Source organism: Perissodus microlepis, chromosome 16, assembly GCF_051167445.1.
Source record: "Perissodus microlepis isolate ML-2025 ecotype Zambia chromosome 16, ASM5116744v1, whole genome shotgun sequence".
NCBI classification, from domain to species: domain Eukaryota; kingdom Metazoa; phylum Chordata; class Actinopteri; order Cichliformes; family Cichlidae; genus Perissodus; species Perissodus microlepis.
The window spans coordinates 20,519,203-20,540,507 of NC_140476.1; the positions used below are offsets into that span (position 1 = coordinate 20,519,203).

The 21,305-nt window shown below is 37.8% G+C and overlaps 1 protein-coding gene across 2 annotated transcripts in view; it reads right to left on the reverse strand.

The window, feature by feature from the left end:
• Window positions 1-21,231, reverse strand: part of uxs1 (UDP-glucuronate decarboxylase 1) — a 33,546-nt gene extending 12,315 nt beyond the window's left edge. The window contains exons 1-7 of one of the 2 annotated variants that reach the window (XM_084907648.1): window positions 20,485-21,231; window positions 19,870-19,897; window positions 15,279-15,327; window positions 9,982-10,025; window positions 7,973-8,033; window positions 4,024-4,204; window positions 729-833 (exon numbers count right to left, since the gene is read on the reverse strand). In XM_084907648.1, coding sequence (XP_084763774.1) covers window positions 729-833; window positions 4,024-4,204; window positions 7,973-8,033; window positions 9,982-10,025; window positions 15,279-15,327; window positions 19,870-19,897; window positions 20,485-20,575 — 559 coding nt within the window. In that variant the 5' untranslated portion in view covers window positions 20,576-21,231. Of the gene's footprint in view, window positions 1-728; window positions 834-4,023; window positions 4,205-7,972; window positions 8,034-9,981; window positions 10,026-15,278; window positions 15,468-19,869; window positions 19,898-20,484 lie in introns of those variants that run through there. The other variant, XM_084907647.1, reaches the window with a different exon arrangement.
• Window positions 21,232-21,305: the final 74 nt, after the last annotated feature.

Here is a 21,305-nt window from a genome sequence, read left to right on the forward strand (position 1 = left end):
TTTTTGTTATATTGGCATCCACGTATCATTTAATTTTCTGAGTTTGGGGATGACAAAGTTTTCTTATCTTAAAAAAATAATAGAATAGATTTCCATAACAATAACAAAGACGACTCTTGACTTGTTCAACAATGGTTTCTATTATATAAATGTTTCATGGTGGCTCCTTCAAAAATGACATGACTATTAAGGATATACCTGCCATTCTGACTCAGTACTTATTATCTGACCAGCAGGAAAATGAAAAAGAAAAGTTATTTGCTTCTCTCAGAGCTGTACCACTGATGGAGTTTCGAAATGCATTTTACATCTGAAAGCTTAATCACTATTGTTAGCACACAAAAAAAGCCTCACCAGACTTCTCATGAAGGATCGAATAGGTCGCAGAATCATATATCCTTAAGTAATGAACCTAAGTTTGAATATTCTGACAGCACCCAGACAAAATAATATGACAGGCATTTTTTTCTGGAGCAGCTGGATAAAAAGCTGACAATTTAATGAGTGAGACTAATGGATCTATTTCTTTCCCTTTACTTCTTCAGTCTGACTTGACAACAAAGACATTTTTTATACAGGCTTAACTGAAGACTGAAGAATTATTTACGATATTTTATTGTTAAACGGATGGAGAAATTTAAAAAAAAAAGGCTGCATCAATTCTGATTTACAGGCGATGCAATTAGTGAGTCTTTTTAACCCTATCCTTGAGTACTGACTTTACTTACCAAGCATGTTAAGTGTGCCAATGGTGTTGGTCTTCAGTGTTTTGATGGGATTGTACATGTAGTTAGGAGGAGAGGCTGGAGATGCCAGGTGATAGATCTGGTCCACTGTGAAGAGCAGAGGAAACAATAATCAATAAATCAATCCTGTTTTCATAAAATCTGTATATGAGGATTTTTTTCCTTAGTTTTAAAGCCTTTATTGATAATCAATTTAGGAAGCTTAGGCTTTAAAAGAGCAGGAGAGGAGACTAAACTCAAAAAGCAAAAAACTCCTACATCACTTTGTCCTTCAGTTATCGCTTTCACAAACTTGGGTGTCTGTGGGTGACTACAATACCCCTTTAACCTTTTACGGCTGAGAGGTAAAAAGCTGTAACAGCAGATTCAAGCTGAAGGGCTTAAGAGTAACAGATATATGTGCTATATCATATTAGAACAATGGACTACAAACAACTATCTATACTTTGGGAGCTGCAGGTAAGTCTGAACTCCAAATACAACAAGTTTTAGCTCTGAAGAAATGCTTGGTTTAAAACAGTACTACTGCAAACCAGAACAGTTGTTCTTTGAGGCTTTCAAGGTTGAGTTGCAAATCTATATGTGTCAAACATTTTAAATGGAAGAAAACTGATTTTTAAAAGCGTTTAGAACAATATAAATAACATACGTAATTAGAAATTAGTAGGTCGTGTTATTTGAGTTATTTCTATTATTTTTTACCCCAAACTGCAAACGGCCAATGGGTAAATCAATATGTGGGATACTTCCATATTCACTGAGTCCCCCATGGCTTTCCCGGGAATCTTTGATTATACAAACGCTTTGAGAATAAACCCCAGAGTCAGAGTCCTAAAAGCTGCACATTGGTTTTAAATGGAAACTCCTGTAACCTGACTGGCACCAAACTGTAGCAACCTTTTCCTCCTTTGGATCCATCATTTGAGTGGAGAGGAGCAACACCTTGCTCTCCATATCCTTTCTTTAATTAAACTAATTCAAATGTGTCAAATTAAAACTTTTCAAAGTTATTTAATAATCAATAAAAAAAACTTGAAATGCATTATGTGTACTTAATCTGATCTTTGTGGTTATCCTTCTAAGTAGTCCTTACTGCCCTATAAGTCTTGAACAGGTACTTATCTGTCTCATTCCCAGTCTCTAGCACTCCACAGCATTTTCCTGTTTTGTAGGCCACTCAAATAATTTCTTTTCAAGGCAAAGCCTATCAGCCACTGAAAGCGTGACCTCCTCTTCAATGCCTTACTTTCAAAGCTTATTCCATCCCATCACTCAGTATTTTTAAGTCCACTGCAGTACCTTGTGTTCCTCTCAAAATTCCAAAGACACTGATGTCAGATCAGACTATTGCGAGCAACAGGAGATCTCTTTTGCTGTGCACATTTATTTTTAGAATACATTTTCAAGACTGTATATTAGCAATAACATTAAATGTAAATCAGTCATGTTTGGTTGATCTCTTCCATATGAAATGTGTTCATCATTAGCACTCTCCATGCGTATGGTACTTTAATGGGGAAATTTTTTCACACCAAACTGCAGTGACGTCTTTAAGACATTATCAGGCAGAAAAACCAATTGCTACGCTGGAACAAAATACTAAGTATGTCCTTTCTGCAGCAGACATGTTGGCTGCTATTACCTCAGCCGTCAATCCTCCCTGCCGTTAACAATCCCACCTCTGCCCATTCTCGTCCACCTATGTAGACACCAAGTCTAACAGAGTGTTAGGCTGCTTTTGACAGATGGTATACCAAAGCAAACAAACGATGTCAACACACTTGGATTGACTGAGAATATCAAGGCACTCAGCACCCTGGAACAATTCTAAGCATGTACTGGGAATTTAAAGATAGACTGGAAGAAAAAGTGATAAACAGAGAAACTCAAATACTCTGGCATCAAAACGGAATACCAAAGCTCTTTCCATCCTGACAGGCACCTACAGATCTTGACCACTCTGAGGTGTCAGATCGTGATACAAAGTGCATCAAACATGCCGTACCGCTACTCCAATCCGTGCAGATAGCTCAACTATCGATGGACGCTTTTGTTTTTGTATCCCATTTTCAATTCTCATAACCCCTAAAATGCCATTCTTAAAAATAACCACATCCAGGAAATGCTAACCTGATAGTTTGTATATTTTTGTATGACACTACAAAGCATGAATGTTTTGAGTTACATAGGTTTAATTGAGCTTCTCCAGCATTAAACTTTTAAAATGTAAATGCAGTTAGAATTACAACACTGTCAGACGACCCTGTGATAAGTCATCACTGTGGACACCAAAGTACTGTATGTTTCTTAAAATTACTCTTCTTTTTTTTTTTTATTCTTTTGGGGGTTGGAGTGGTGTAACCTCTACTCAGAACAGCATTAAAGATGACCTATTTTTGTAGCTTCTAGCTCTACATTCTTATTCTGGGACTCCAGTAGAGTAGTTCTGCATGTCAACTGTTCAAAAAAAAAAAAGTCTGTTATACTGGCCCTCTGTGCAACACCATCAGTTTATGCTCCATCTGAAACAAGCCCTTTTAGCCCCCCTGTCTCTTTGGCCCTCCTCCATGCAAGCTGACTTTCTTATTTCTGGCTCGCTCAGGTCGGACTTCAGCAACCACAATCGAATGTTTGTGAGAAACACCTAACTAAAAAACGAATTTAAAAAAACATGTTCCTCATTCTAAAACTTCATAATTTGAGGTAAACGCAGTCACTTCAATACTCTTTCCACCTGCAGGTAGAACCCTAACTTTTAGCATTTCTTAAAAAATAAACAACTTTACTGTATAACAGAAAAAGCATTTTGTGATCAACCAGCAAAGCGTGCAGAGTTTTAATAAGCATGCTCATGATGTCCACGTCAAATTGGGCATGAGCAGGTGGATGACTGTTAAAATCATGTTAAAATCCTAGCTTTTAGCTCAGGATGAAGTCTGAGTTTTTAACTTACATAAGCCTGCATCATCATTTGAATGTCTGGCTTCATCAAGCACTGTGCTACTTTATGCTGAAGACATAGAGCACTTATATCTCAGTGAGCTGTTCACAAGGCAGTGATGTATTATTCGTTTTCTAAGGGGTGTTATTCAACACGGCTGTAGTAAACAGAGCGTATTTTCTTATTTCAGATATACTGGAATCAAACACATTTGACTCAATGGAAAATAACTTGAGATAGCAGCATTGTGGATTATACCACTTGTTTCAACCAACAGGCAGACAGTAGAAATAAGTAGAAAAGGCCATTACCTATCACTTTCACTTTTTCACTCACCTTCAATGTAGAGAGGCTCTACCACATCGTGATTGATGAGTTCAAAGTTTTCATGACCAATCCAGTGCTCCACGTTCCTCTTTCTTCCTGTGAAGAAGTTGTCCACCACAGTCACCTCATGGCCATCCATCATCAATTTGTCGGTCAGATGGGAACCCACAAAACCAGCTCCTCCAGTTATCTAATAGCAAACACACAGTGATGGATATGTTTGCAATGTCAGGGTATGTGGAGTCTTAAGTGTATATTACGTTACAAAGCAATGAAATGCAGCCTGTGAGCAAACAGTACCTTCAACATAGCATGCATGCAAATCCACAGCTGTATTACACTAACTGCAAGTGCTCCACCGTTTTAAAATACAATTAAATATGCTACGTAAGCCAGCAGGATTCATTATCTCCCATTAAATGAATATTGCCAGTCTTACACAAATCTGTGGAGAGGTTTTGTGCCATTGTTTCACAGATTATTGTGATATTGTATCATAATATAATAGGCTAATATTTTGTTGCTTTACTTTCCACTATTACCTCTTAACATCCACCAAACAAACAACTTAGGGGTTAGGGTTACTAGAAGACACCAGAAGAAAAAACTAGAAGACGTTAACTTTAAAACCAAGTCGTTTGCATGCATTCCTGTGCAATCAATCAACAGTTGCATATACAAACTTGAATATATATATAGTGCCATCCATAAATGTCACTCGTCACCCATATCCAGCTTTAATATAAAGGCACCCACCTTCATGTTTCACGGCCAACACGTTGCAGTTGCTGTTGTCCCCGAGCTGTTTAATCTCTTTCACTTTTTCCTTCTTACTCATAATACATAGAGGCTGATATCTTTCAGTGTGTTTCACACCTTGTATGCAGTCACTAAAGTAACTGCCGCACAGTTAATACTCGTGCCAAGTCAGACACACGATCATCCATTTTCCAACAGTACGCCTCTTAATCAATGCAGCATTTGTGTTTCAACTCATGTTCATTGCACTACTTATACTCTTGTGACCTCTTCAATCTTTATGAAAGCTTACTTTCTGTTTTTTATGCTTGCAGTGTCTTTCTAACCTTTCCAACACTTTATCTGCTAAATGATTAATGATTCTACTACACTGAATAAAATACTAAAGGGTTAACTTATTGACTCTTTACTCCACTCCAAGTATGGTTGTTTACTGCTGCTGCCGTCTATTATACCACACAAACAGTAATAGTATATAATTTTTACTTAGGAGTGGATCAGAATGGGAAGCCTCGGCTCCATCACTGATAGCTTTATGATTCCACTCAGCCCATAAACACTCAAGAGTTTCCACCTCAGGATAAGTGGGCTCAGAGTTAAGGGTTACATTCAGAGCTGGTCATTCATTTATAATGTAGACTATATTGTTGTTATCTACCTCACATTTTTATCAGATTGCACAGGGATATTCTCAGCAGGTTAACTGAATGCATGACCTGAATAAGACGCATGTTGTGTTTCATTTGCTCATTACCAGTAGGCTCACATAATCCCTTAAAATGTTTATTTTGCACTGATGATATGTACATTTTTAAATTTGAAGTAACTATGCCATGTAGCCATGGCAGTAGACAATACTTTGTATTCGTACATATTCATTTAGAAAATTGATGAAACTAATCTCAAATTTGGCCTCAATCTTGAGAAACTGGTTTTAGAACAACTGCTAGCGGTATTTAGTTACAACAGCAAGCTACACAGCACCGAAACTGCTTTGCTAAAGGTTACAAATAACTTATTCATGTCTTCAGACTTCAGACCAGGACAGACACATCTACGTCCTGGTGCTGCTTGACCTCAGTGCAGCTCCGGACACCATCAATCACCCAAAGTTAATTAACGGAAATAGGCTCACGGACTGGGTGGGTATTTCTGGAGTGGATCTTCTCCTATCTTTCAAATGTAAATATTGACTAATTGATTCATCCCTTTGACTGCACTGTTCTTCCAAGTTCAAACAAGTTCTTCCACAGTGACTCTGGAGACATATGTCACTGGAGCAGAGGCAAAAGAAAACGGTCAAAAAGTGGAACTATTTTAACTCAAATCAGAAATTAAGAATGGGACACAATATAAGCACCTTCATCATGTGTTCTTTGCTTTATCTGAATACTGCTTCTCAATTCCAGTACACTCCCCATCTCAGCCGTTAGCAATGTTTTTGTTTCACATGGTAACAAAGGCTGAAATTGCAGGACAGGGACTGCTGCTTTTGTGGCAGCCAACATAATCAGTCTGTTTATGACCCCACATAAACAGCATGGAATGTGTTTCACTGGTCTTTGGAGCGTAGTGCGTGTGACCGATGTGGATTCAGTTGAACTGTTGATCACAATATAAACACATTTTTTATTTTAGTTTTGTGAAATTGTTTTTTGTCTGACTCACTTATTTTTATGTGTGTATGTCTAATCCAAGTATTTTGAGGCCACTGTTGTTAACATCTTTTATGTACAGTTACTAAAGTTACCAAATGGTTTTCATTGACCGTAAGAAAAAAAACAGAACTCTTCACTAAACTCCCCCCCCCAAAAAAAACCTGTGTCCATGTCACAACTTCCTGTTTGCTCCACTGCAGGATGGTGAGTAATTCAGAAGGTCCTTGGTTGCTACATTACTGCTCACAGTCTGACTCAAAGGAGGGCTAAAGAGCTAGATAATTAAGTTCAGACTTCTTTTGAGAATATCTTGAGATGTTTCTGTGGTACACTGCCAACATTAATACTACAACTTATCCTTTTTAATCATATAAAGAATATAAAATTAAGCATAACGTAAAAATGAACACTATGAATTAGCTTAAAGTAAATTTTTCATAATTGCTTATGTGGTATCTGTATGTTTCAATGGTTTTCTGTCTGTTGTGTAGTTATAAATAAGCTGTATTTAGTTTGCACCATGTCACACAACACTACTGACCTTCTACTTCAGCACTAGGTCCAGCTCCACCCATTTGGCCCAATAGTGAGCACCACTTCAAGAATTAGGGTGGGTGATAGCTGCTGTAAAACTGCTATAAAGCAAGTGTTTTATAGGAAGCACTGATCGCCTTTGATCCAGGTCTGCTCTCTTAGACAGCACCTTAAGATTAGGGATGGGTACCGGTATCCGGGTTCTGACATAAACGGTAGTAACCAGACTGAAAAGCAGTGCACATTTCGGTGCTTTTTTTTTTTTTTCCTGAGATGTCATACACTTTTGATTCTAGCCAATCATTTTACCTTTCCAAGGATAGTAGGCGGGCCCAGGCACGTACGTTCTTTTAGAGCAGAGCTACAGATTAAAAATGCCCAAGGCAAAGCGGTCAAAAGTCTGGCTGTACTTCACAGCAAAAGATGCAAACTCAGCAGCCTGCAACAAGTGCTTTAAGGTGATACTGTGCAAAGGAGGTAACACCTCGAATCTGATGAAACACCTGGCGACGCATAGCGTTTTTTTAAAAGCCGAGAAATGCACCGTATTTGATAGCTTGCTGCAAGACCTCACACCGAGCACATCTACTGGGTGTGGTAAATCTCCATAAATCTCCGAGTTAGCGCGGATCGCCCCGTGCGTGGGGCTGGACGGTGCTTATCATTTTGCAGAAAAAAAGAGACTGCTAAACATAAAAACATAAGAGGTTTTTGGACAAAGTTTGTGTTCTCCATTCTTTAAGCACCGGTAGAGCACCGTTTAAGCACCGGCACCATTTCAAAAGTACCGATTTGGCACCGGTATCGGATAAAACTTAAACGATACTCATCCCTACTTAAGATACACATTTCTGCAAGTTCTACTTCCCTCAGTTTACTGTTAACATGGAGATAAGTCAGGCTTCGAGGAAAGATTGTGCTTCTGTTGGCCTTTGCTTATGAAAGCTCAGGGTTATGTCATGTCATGGTTACTGAAAATACGATTTGCACTTGGATGTGTTGCATACCAAAATTCTCTTACGATCCTTTTCTGACAGGAATTTCACCGGTGGGTATTTCTGAGAAAAACTGTAAGAGAGAACACAAAAACCTTTTGTAGAGAACATCTGGAGAAACAATCACATAAGCCCAAAGCAAAACAGAACAATCTAGGATCTTACTCTCAATCCAGGTCCTGTAATCTTATTAATAAACATCAATAAACTATATTTTATGGTTACCTTTGGTGTAGCTACAATTAAAAACAAAGATATGAGCTGGTTAATCATTTAGAGAAGTGTATTTATTTCAAGATTGCTTATGGGAATACAACACTGTTTCAAAAATAACCTCAACTTGATTATTAAAACTGGCCTTTAAATAACCACAACGCTGCACCACTAAGCCTGTGCTGTATGCATGATGAAACAAACGAACATTTTTCACAGAACATTCACATTTTTTGTGGAGGAATTTTGGCCCACTCTTCTCCTTCAACAATGCTGAAGTTTATTGAGATTCGCTGGCATTCATTAATGCTCAACTCTTTGAAGGTCGCAGCAAAACATTTCAGTCAGGTTGAGTAAAGGACTTTGACTGGGCCATTGTAGCACCTTGATTCTTCTATTTTTTCATTTTAGCCTTTCTGTTGTAGATTTGCTGCTGTGCTCGGGTTACTTTCATATCTCTGTAAACACAAGTCTGCGCATAAATTGTGTGTACGTACGTTTCACGCAAAATTCAGTGTTTTATCAATAATTTCATGTGTTTTACAAACACATTTTCTAGCACCTCTGACCAAACATATGAACAAATGAAGGCCTGGCTGTCGTAGGAAAATTTAAAATGAATGCGCTGCTACTACTCATAATAATTTTTACTATTGCCTTTTGGTTATTTATGGTTTTCCAAAACATCATGAACCAAAGAATATTTAGAATTACCATAAAAATCAAAAAGTATTCAATATTCCTTATCTATGACATCTTAAACAATCATATATTTCATTACTAAATTAGCTCACTCAAGGGGAAACAATATTCAGTACCTCCATTATTTTAGCTCAAGCTTTTACTCATTGATTTATTTAATTACTTTCTTTTAATATTGTTCACTCACAAGGAAACACTGTGAAAAGCAGCCCCTTTTTTTGGCTTCACAGCTAGTGTAAAGTGTTTGTGCTGATGTGCTGTGTTTGGGTTTTGTCAAATGTGGTGCTGTGCCTTACGGGCAAACATCTCCACTTTGAATTTACCAGAACGTCCACCTGAATGCTTCATACCAGCAAACCCTGAGATCTTCTACTTTATAGAGGTGCTCACACTTGCTGATGATCAAATAACTAAGACCATTTGATTGGCGACACCTAATTGATATTTCCCCTCTTAAATCCTGTTAAAGCAGTAAGGGAGAACTGTTTTTCACAGGGCTTAGCTTTCAATGATCCACAGTCGCTCTTCAGGAGCATAAGGTAGACATAAAATGTGCTCCATTTAGAGGTTCTTGTTGCCCTAACACGTTATACTAGGGATAACGGGCTCATTTAAACACGTACCTTTGTATGTCAGTGTTATTAGCATTAAAGGTACTAAAGACAAATATGTATAATTAACACCTTCAAGCTGGATTACTGTACCCAGAGATGCTACCATAAAAACAATGCAAAATTAGGTTAATTAATTGATAGCCTGTGATGTAGAAATCTTCTTATCACAAGTAACAAAGACCACCAGATGCAATTAATTAGCTGCTGTTGCATTCATTCTGTCTTCAACATCTGTTAAAGAGAGATAAACCTTTTAAATAAGCACAGAATGTTAATCCATGTGCAAGTTATTCAGATGCTGCATTCTCAGTCTATAAGTGCCTTTTCAAATGAAAATTCAACAGTTTAAAGTAGGAAATGAAGGAATATATAACGCTGGCCCTTAAACCTACTTATTAGTCCATTAAGCTTTCCTTCACACCGAGCTATGACCAAATATTTTAACATCTCAATAGAAACAAAAACAACAACAAAAAAAACCCAGATACAAACCTTTGTTCTAGGTCACGAATCTTTTCTTTGAGAGGAGCCACAACCTAAAGTGAGATAAAAAAGGGAGAAATGCATGAGCTGAATTAGCAATGCCCTTAAGTAAATAATAAATGAATCCACCAGTGGTTCAATTTTACCACCGCAGCATGCTAATGTAAGTTTATCATTAAGTTCATGTTATTTTCATAACATTGATTTAGTCAAGAGATGAAATCATGTGTATTCCTTGCAAAACGTGCACATTTTTATGTTTACTGAATATTCCTGTCCTTTAGACCCAAACTGGCCTATATAATGCAAACAATTCAAAAAGCATAGTGATCCCTATGGAAATTTGAAAATATTTTTACTTTGTTCCAGACAATTCAAAAAATAAATTACACAAATACAAATAATGATTAGTTCACAAACCTACACTTTAGAGAATTACAGATTAAAGCAGCAAGAAATGATAAGATATTCCCAGAGAATTGAGTCAGGGCTGATGAAAACATTTCACTGTAGTTGAAGAGAAATGTGAATCGAATTTCAAGATTCAAAGAATGGAAAAAGGATGAACTTCACAGACAGCAACTTTGTCAAATACTTGATAAGCCTATAATCAAGTGTACAAGCACTCCTGTATAGTATATCCAATGATTTATAATAACGAAATGCTATAAACACGCTCGCTGCGGATTGAAGCCAGATAAGCAGCAAGACACAGATATACAGCTAATTAATTACTTTAAATGCTGCAGCTGTTTTTTTTTTAAAATATAATTGCCTATTTCACTGCAGGATTCTTCTCAAAAAACCTGACCTGTCAAATGTCAGAAATAGATTTTTTATTTTAGTTTATATCTAACAATTTTAAAGGACAGAAAACCAACATGACTATATTACACTGCCTGTTTTGTCTGACTAACACTCTGAACCAGCAATGACAACTTCACTGTATGCACTGAACTCGAGAGAAACCAGAACAAAACTAATTTATAGTATCATTGCATTAAAAATAACTATTCAATGAAGTCTTTGCCTATTACTCAAAACTCCCTGCAGCTACCTGCAGTGACAGTGTTTTCTACAGGTATATGACTGAACTAGAATCTACCCCTTGCATTTCTATGTCAACCACTCAACCTGTGGTTTGCATCCATTTGTGTGTTTAAATAAATACATGGAGTAAAGACTTTCAAAGTATTTAATAGTTGGGAACCAAAGACCTTTTAAAAGGTCAAAAGATATTTTTGGGGCATTTACCAATTGGAAGGTCAGTGGTTCAATTCCCAGCCCTTCCAGGCAGCATGTTAAAGTGTCCCTGAGCAAAATACTAAACCCTAAACTGTCCCTGATGAATCACAGAAGCTTGTGTGTGATAGTTAGAATCTGCTTAAAAGGCACAGAACAGAGTATGTGTGCTTATGTGGTCGGGTGAAATGGCATGTAGTCTAAAATGCAACAGCCCATATTATAAAATACGCTCACCTTATTGTTTTATCCCATTAACACTGGTTTGTAATATTACCATAAGAGCAAATAAATCCTCAAGTCATGAACAAAACCATGTGTTGTGTGATCACAGTGACCTTGGCCAATGGCAAAAAATAGAAATCAAATCAGCCGCACCAAATGTAATCAATTTCCCTCCATATGTTCCTGCAATGTCATTCCCACGAATGGGCCAAACATGAGCTCACAGTGACATCTGATCAACAAATAAAAATTATTCACTTTTGACTTCAACTATGAAAAAAAATCCCCTGCTTTCAAGAGGAGTCATGTTAATGAGAGTGTGACGGTTGGACGAAGGTACAGACGGACAAGCCAAAAAAAACGCAGCACCTCTGGGCACAGCTGTCGTGGCACTGAGGCATAAACAGGACTGAAGGGGTTTCAGGATGCACAAAGTGCAACAATCCTATTTTTAGCTAACAGGAGTAAAATCTCCTCACAACCTTTTATTGAATTCATTTAAGTGCTTTATGGCAGTAAGTCATTTCCCAGGTTCAGTGTATAAATAACAAGTCTGCTTGCACCTCATGTTATAATCACAGTGTGGATTTACTTAGTTTATACTTCAAACTGATTAAAAAAAACCTTAAGGTTACCAGTAATATGATGGCTTTCACGGGATTGAAAACTCTAAGGTCAACATCATAACAGACTGCAATTATTTCAGTGACCATCTGCAATCTGTGATAAGCACTCACTTTTATTCAATGTTAAGAGAATTATAACTGCTTTTACGAAGCTGACTTTACAACCGTGTGTGTCCTCGTGTGCATCCAATTCAGTTTCGATTCAATTTGCTGGATGGAGCCAACAAAAATGAACTCCAAATAACTGTTTTCCTGAATAAAAACACAGATTTACATTCAAAAACTCTGAGTGATACACAGCAACTGAAAATGTCAATGCATGCAATGCTACAGCAGCTTTATCATGTGACTCTATGATTAGTACTTGTATAGCCTGCACACCAGTTGCTGTTGATGCAGCAAAACGCTTCTAGTACTTTAGTGATTGATCTTCATTGATTTGAATATTGTTTCAGCTGAAATACAAAGCAGATGATGTTCTTAGAAAAGTAACTTGGTATCCTATTCAATACTGATAGCAAGGTGGTGGATCAGCAGGGCAGGTGCTGTGCTGGAGTGCTGTGGTGAAGAGAGAGCTGAGCCAAAAATGTGAAGCTTTTGATTACCAGTCCACCTATGCTATGACTCTCACCTATGGTCAAGACATCTGGGTAATGACCAAAAGGTTTTGAATGAACTGAGATGAACTGAGTTTTGTCTGTAGGGAACCCGGCTCAGCTCTAAAGGCAGGGTGAGGAGCATTTCCTCACCCTGGAAGGAGCTTTGAGCAGAACTGCTTCACCTTAATGTCAAAAGGCCACTTGAGGTAGTTTGAGTATCTGGTTAGGATGCCTCCTGCAGGACCGTGTTGACCTGCTTGAAAGGTTCTATATCTCATCATCTGAAACAACTGGAAACTGGTGTTGCTGGGGAGAAGGAGGACTCAAATACATGGCTTATCCTGCTGCCATCATGACCTGACTATGTATAAAGGGAGGATAATGGATAGATTCATGTAAATCGACAAATCTTCATTAACGGATATGTTACAGCAGATTTGCAGACTATCAACCAAACAACAATTATGCTACCTCTAATAATCTTGCCCTGATCTAAGTAACTATTGTCTACCAGACTGTGTCACAAAGTGAATACTCACATTAAACCTTAATGTAAATGTAACAAAAAAACACAACAACTTTTTTCTAAGAGTCAAAACTCAGAGGAAATGCTTCATTACTTTTACAAGAAACAAAGAGCATCTATCTAGCTTTTTTATACTGAAATAGTAAAGAAAACTCTATACACATACTGCACGCAATAACCACCAAGTTGACATGGTAAGCGTTTAATTATTATTTTGAGGGGGGTTATAAGGGGGTTATAAGGGGGTTATAAGGGGGTTATAAGGGGGTTATAAGGGGGTTATAAGGGGGTTATAAGGGGGTTATAAGTTAGTGCTGTATATTTAAGACCAAAGTCAAAACCAACAACTCAACCATTAAAAAAACATTTGTGCTTCTAGTCTTTATTTAACATTTTTTTCCAGACCTGTCACAGAATGATGAGGCGTAGACAAATGTAAACAGCAAAAAATTAGCTGGCGAGTGTTTTTTTGTTTTGGTCTGCAGACCTGACTCCACGCATCTACGATCCTATTTGTCACCACTTGTACAAATATTTAAATCCATTTTCACTTCATGAAAAATCCCCTGCAGTTGGTCACACTTAACTATCCACCTGTGCTGCCTGTTCTAAATCCTAGAATTAGGAGTCAGCTCACAATTTGTTGCTCGCCTGAGAATAATAATTTCCCTCGGCTACAGAGCTTATTGCGCAGTAACTGCTGCAGCTGTTACTGATGACGACACTGTTAATTCACTCAACAAGAAGCAACCCTGCTGTGCACTATTTGTAGATCTGTCCAAGGCTTTTGATACTGTCAGCAACAGTCACAGAATTTGTTCTTTGTGGGTTTTGATGTTTAATGCCTTAACAGATTTGAAATACATCTCCCATCCAGGATTACGTCTAACGATAGTTTCACCCAAGTCACAAGAGGGCAGATAAAGATGTGCATGCAGAATAACTGCTATTTACTCTTTACCAAAATTCAATACTTCAGAAAAGAATTTATGATTAATGTTTCCAGTCTTATGTATGTACTAAATTACATTCAACAAAAACTGCAGTTACATGCTCTTCTCCACATCATTTACATTGCTTGGGTGACCCTTCCAGCCTTATAGAAAAACTGTCCTCGAAAGATAACACTGAATATTTTAACTGTGGCTATCTGCAAAAGTGCTGCTTGACGAGATCATTATAACACTTTTTATGGAGTTATATTAAAAGCTTTGATGATCCTTGCTGACAGAAGGCACCCTCATTTATATAACTTTATCACTTACTCTAATAAAAAAAAAAAACAGGTCACAGAAAAACTAGAGCAAGAAACATAAACAATACAATCGCTGAACTGGGAACAGCTGGTTTCCAATAGCAACTTCCTGACAATAATTTGACAGCAAGCAGTACAAAAAGGCTGGAAAGTATGTGTCAATATATTATTCAGTCAACAGTTGTTCGGTTTTTAGCAGAGTATTGATAAGCTTAAAACAAAAATGTCATCCTAGAGGTTAAAAAACAAACAAACAAACAAAGAAAAAACCAACCATCTACTATACTCTTAAATTCATGGTAATCTGTGAGTCAAGAAAAAAAAAGTGAGTCAAAAAACAAATAAAATTCTAAAGACTACGTTGAAAAGAAACTAATTGTGTTATAGGTCTTCCAAACTAAATAAAAAATTTCTAAACTTACAGTTTGGGTAACAGAAAAAACTACAATACATTCAAAAGTCACTGGTCAATGAAAAGTATATAAACAAATAATAAGAAAAGTGACTCCAACCATATGAAAAGCAGAGTCTGAAGATTATTGAACAATTTTGACAAAAAGGTGACCTGATTTGGGGTGGTGGTGTGTTTTTCAACAAAAAAACAAAACAAATCTAGGTCAGATTAATAAGGAAAGAAGTAAAAGCATGGATTGTCCCAACAGGTACACCTTTGTGAGGGCGTATTCTAGTAAATTATTAATACAAATGTCAAATATGTCTGTGAGTCTGTGAGAAAGTGAAACAGTAGCTGATAACACAGAGCAGAGCTCCTTGGACCTGTGAATATAAAACAGATCAGTGTGGTGAGAACTGCTTTTTTGTTTCAAACTCACGTCTTCAATTTGTTGCTTGATCTTCATTTCTCCGATTTCTTGTATTGATCTATGAAGAGAGAGAGATACAAAGAAAAGGCCAAAGGACTTAATCAAGGACAAGGATATAACTACAAGTTTAAGCATGCTGTGACCTATAGGCAGCAACACACAACACATCACCTGTCTGTTCATTCAACCCTCTACATTCATTGTTTCTGCTTACTGTTAATTGATAGCGAAGAAGAACAGGGATGAGTGTTTCGGGCTAGCTCAAGAAGGTAATCAATTATAATAATGATTAAAAGGCAAGGGAAAAGTCCAGCTAAATGCAACTGATTAATACAATATAGAAATGTCTTACATGCTTTACCCAACTCACAGTAAATATTTTGTATGGCTTTATTTCATTACATGCACCTAAGTAGCTTAATGTTTTTATCAATTACATAATTTGAATTTATTTGCATGTCTAGTACTGACATGGCGTGTTTTACCCTTCATATTTACAGACCGACACAACAAACATTCAAATATTGATTTCAAATATTGCGAATCGATGCATAAATAATCCCAGTGAGCCAAAAGCTCCGGCTTGAGACTGCTCTAAAAGCTCAGTTTCCAACATTTTTTTCTACTTTTGCGTTGTGCTGATGTCAATTGAAGGGAAGTAGTATGCAAGTATTTTCTGTTTTGGTTGACACCACAACAACAGCCAAAAGGCAAAATGTTTGTTCTCACAACATCACAGATGACTAAACAACACAGCCCAATTTGAAGCCGGATTTTGGGCTAGGCTAATGCTCTCAGAGGGGGGAGTCCCATCTGTAAATTACACTGCTGAAGAGCCAGAACCTCTACATGTAAATAACATTATATCAATGAAATGTTTGTCTTGTATGGATAATCAGATCAAACAGCTTATGACTATAGTCTGCTATAAAGCTGCTCTCTGTAATCCCACTAAGTCGTTTAAGCTGTTTTACAACAGCTAAAAAAATGTATGTAGAAAAGCAGTTAAAAGCAACTATGAGAGAGATGCAACACAGTCACTATTTTATGCACTTCTATACTTCCTGAGTGCAGAAGGCTTCCACTTCTGTTTGCATTTCAGCCCATTTCTCTCAGGTATCTTTTAACAGGAATACAAATATTTTTTTCCGAACAGCAAAATCATGCAAAGCATCTAAAGCACAATCCAGGAATAAAATACAGAGCTGGAAGCGAGCATAGCTGACTTCAAAGTCAGCCAGCATACCCATCATCTTTGAACAGGATTAACACATCTTACTACGCGCTGCTTTTTCACCATCGCTACCACACTGCAGCTGTTTCATTACAATTCAATCTACTCCTGACAGCTAAGTCTTCTCAGAACGCCAGGAGTAGAATGCCTTTTTTATATTACTCCTTTTATTTCATATCATACAAGGCGGTATATTCATAACCGTAAATTCCTGTTGTTGTGCAGCAATAAGCATCTGTCATTATGGAGTAATGACACATTGTAGACTGAGCTCCACAGACACTTGTCAGGACTGGTTAATTAAACAGATAAAACAGCACAAACAGAAGAGCAGAATGGTCGTCTTCATGAGACGCCCTACTTCTGGCAAAAAATGAGACATTATAGAGATGAGTAAACATTATGCCAGCATTCGAGGAATGCTATGAATTCTGATTAGTGTTAAGTGCATCGTTGGAGACTTACATCGGCTATATTTTTTCCCACCCATTTGAAGTACAACAATTTGGCCACAACTACTAATACAAAAGGTTCCTCGGCATGTTTACAATTTGAAACAGAAAAAAGCTGGTATTTATGCTTATGAGTTTATTAAACACATCTACATAAAGTAACGTCTTGATGTCTTGCAGATTTTCTGCATTTTATGCTTCAAGCCCTTCATAGGGCTTGTTGAAATCAATCACATCTGTCAATAGCCTAATCACATTTAAAATGTTGATAAAATTCTGGTGTGGCAAACCATGCAAAACATTGTACAGATAATCAGATTAATGTGCCGAGTGAGGCTAATGTTAACAGTGCTACTGACAGCAGTCTTCTATCACTGAAGGTTAATTTTCACACAGCTGTGCAGCATGTGTTTACACATCAGTCCCATCGAGTGGTTACATGCCAGTTTACTCTGACTCAGTTTACATTCACCCATTAATTTTCTAAAACAACACAAAAGAGGGCTAGCTATACAACTTCCCATAACTGAGGGAGCACTGCTGACATCAGCTGAGACAACGAAAAAAATCGAATTGTGTCTAAATGTGAATTCTCCTCACTTTAATTTGATCCAAATGGAAGAAAAGTATTAGTATTGAGTAGGGCTGCAACAAACGATTATTTTGATAGCAAATACCTTAAACACTTCAAGCTGTAAGCTAACTAAAAATAAAGACAAGATGAACATCTAAAACATTGCAATGATGACATTAACAAACAAAATGCCAATCACTGCAGTGACTGTTGTGCACTTTTTCAGAGTCAGTAATAAGCTATGGTGTAAAACAAAGGTTTCAATTAATAAAGCAGTTCTGCTTTATTAAGACAAAACATAAAGCTCCTATGGCTGTGTGAATATGGGAGAACAACAAGTTTCAATTTTACTTGGCTGATGTTTTTTGCTCTAATAACTATAATTAACAGTACACATAAGTATTTTTTTTTATCTTTTCATTAATGGAAATTTCATTTTGTATATGTATAATAAAACACTGACCTTTTAATGGCACCTGCTGCAACAGGTTACAGATACTATTGTTCACTTTACCTCAAGTCTCAATGTAAATGCTTAAAGTTATTGTACTTTTGTACAAATATAATCAAGCTAAAAATGAAAAGCAGTATGTTATGATTCATCTTATGTTTTACATGTTTGTGACACTGTAGTGACACATTCAAAACCATTTTAGATGGCAATAATGCTACTATGTTTCTGTCTCAGGTTCTTTGAGCACTTTAAATAATGCTGACAGAGCTGAGTGGGTCATGTTGGAGCTAATGAGGACTGAACAACAGTTCAGTATCTCAGTATAGTTTCTCTCTGAAATTACATAAATGCACGAATAAAGGAAAAAGCAGATTGTTACCCTCTCAGATTACCAACTACTACATTACCATTATGAGACAGACAGAGTTGTCCTGGCCAGTAAATTAGTGACGCATTAGGTACAATACTATATTCACACACAGCACACGGGCAAATTGGTCATGGGTTAATCAGCTGCCATTCCCATTATGGAGGCTTGGGACCAGCACTATGAGTAAACCAGCTTTTGATCCCCTGACGCCGAGTTTGTGTCTCCTCTCGGCCTCAAACCAGGTTTACTTGTTAGTCAAGTTGGGCAGCAGTTACTGGTGGAAAAACTTGTAACGCGAGTATCTACAAAAGCTGCCAGATGGCTGAGAATCCAAGCTTCCAAACCTGTTATGAAGACAAACGGCAGGTGCATTTCCTTTTCCCCCCATTTAGAATTGTGTTATTTTACAGTTCTAATACTTTACCTATTATTCTACAACATAGAAATAACAGAAATAAATGTATCAATATTTCCCCCCAAAGTTTTGGGCCTACAAGCAGTCAGAGCAGTTTGTGTCAGAATTAGAAGCAAAACAAAGGAAATAAAACGTGTATTTTTAAACAGACCATCATCAATCATACAGTCATATTGATAAGAAAATCCACAGGATGCTGCGCAGTCCTCTGCAAAACAAAGTACACCCTTACTTCTAGGAATTAAGAGAGTAAGTAGAAGCCGTACACTGATCTGGAGGAGTCAGGCGTGTGTTAACATAATGCTATGATCTTCCTGGGAGTGAACATACCAGCAAATTCCCCCCGAGGTCAGACCATTTAATACTCAGAGACATTAAAAAAAAAATCAACATCCTTTGGACAAACAAGAAGAAAGTGGAGATGTTTGCCCATAATGCACAGCACCACATTTGGAGAAAACCAAACACAGCCTATCAGCACAAACATGTAATACCAACAATCAGGCATGTTGGTCGAGGGCTGATGATTAGGGTTTGTTTTGCAGCACAGGACCTGTGCACCTTGCAGTTATTAAGTCGACCATGAACTCCTCCGTATGCCAAAGTATTTTAAAGTCAAATATGAGACCATCTGCCTGACAGATAAAGCCTTGCTGAAACTGGGTGAAGCAGTTGGTCCATGAACCCTAGAACAGCACCAAATCGACAGCAGAATAACTTGGACATTAGGGTGGAGCAAGGGGTGTTGTGTTCCAACCACCCAGTCAAAGTCCAGACCTAAACCTGAGTGAAATGCTTTATTGCAACCTTAAGAGAGCTTTGCATAAACAAATGCTCCCAGCCGTGAATGAACTGAAGCAATGTCGTAAAGAAGAGTGGGACCACAATTCCTTCACATTGATATGAGAGACTGATAAAGTCACACAGAAAGTGTTGCTCAATTGTTGCTGTTAAAGCTGGTTTTACAAGCTACTGAATCATGGGGTGTGTACTCAGTTCTCCCAAAGGAATGCACAGAGTTCTGTGAAAACTCTCTTTTATATGATTATGTGATATATGATTATATATGATTTCAAGCAGAAGATAAATGAATTACTATACCTCATGTTGGTGTATGTTCCCCAAACAGCTAAAAGAGAGAAAGAGAACACATAATAATGGCATCATAATGAATGCAATACGAATAAACAGAGCAGTGCCACATTGAGAGGCAGCTAGACTTTCTATGATAAACACAAAAACTGCTGAAGACAAACAAGTAATGAAAACTGATCCAATTGTTTTTTCAACTACTGCTGTACAGTTTCACAAGTGGATCTGAAATCACTGAGCAATGAACTTACTATAGCAGTTAGTGTCGTTACTAGAACTGTCACATTTTGACTGTGTCCAATCTCTGAACACTTGCAACAAATGTTTATCCTCAGTCTTAATTAGCCTGCTCATTACTTTGTCAATTTTTCAGATTAATTCCTAAAATATCCTTTAAATTTCCCAAAGGCATTAGAATCAATTATATGAAATCAAAAACATCCAGAGGGGCGACTTGTAGGCAGTCTACCCTTTGAAAGGTGCACTCTGGAGGACTGGGGGGCTTGGCCACCCAACAGTTGGTTGTTGTCACACGAGTACAGTTTGTCATGAGTGGAAAATAAACTGTAGAGATGGCAACTTGGCGACAAGAATCAAAGATTTTTTTAAAAATCGTGCGCTTACAGGCAATATAGGCGATCAAAGCGAGGGCAAAAAGCAGCTTCATGATTCTTCTGTTTAAGCTTGATATCATCCAGATGATCCGCTTCATCATCCGCTCAATGCAGCAGGACCAGGAAACAAGCGAACCGCACGTTCAGGTCCAGCTATAGCATTTTGTTTTACAGCGGTTCATGTCCTCGGTGTGTCTCGGTTTTACTGGGCGGACAGGCTGGCGATGGCACCACAAATTCACAGAAAGTGTAGCCTGGCGGGGCAGGCAAGGGACAGATGCTACGTCCTGCTACGTCAACACCGAGCGGGAGCAGTTTACGTGGCTAGCAGCGCACGCACAGGTAGCACACAATAAGGTGGCAATCCAAACCGTGGAGTGTCAACGTTCACAACTACGCCTAAACTTATTCGCTGACCCCATTTATACCCACACGGAGAAGGCGGTCATATTAGCTGCAGTACATGGCTACTTCTTTCGCACGCGGATGTGACTATCACACAGCTTCAAACTACTGTAACGCATTGATAACACTACGGACAGTTAGCCGTTAGCTTCACATTAAGCTACGCCTGTATAACAAGATTCTAAACTAAATATAACTGCTATTGAAACAATAGCAGAAATAAGCCGTGGCTAACGTTCATATTCGAATAAGCACCGCGAGAATAAATAAGTCGCTAATTTTAACACCACTGAAATGTCGAAGTTTGCTCCTCTCGCCTGGGCCAAGGAATAACAGATGAGCGACTGCTCGGTGCTCGATTAAGCAGCCTGATTTTTCTTGCAGCCTCTGTGACGTTCGTGAGATGTTGTGTGTGTACATATATAC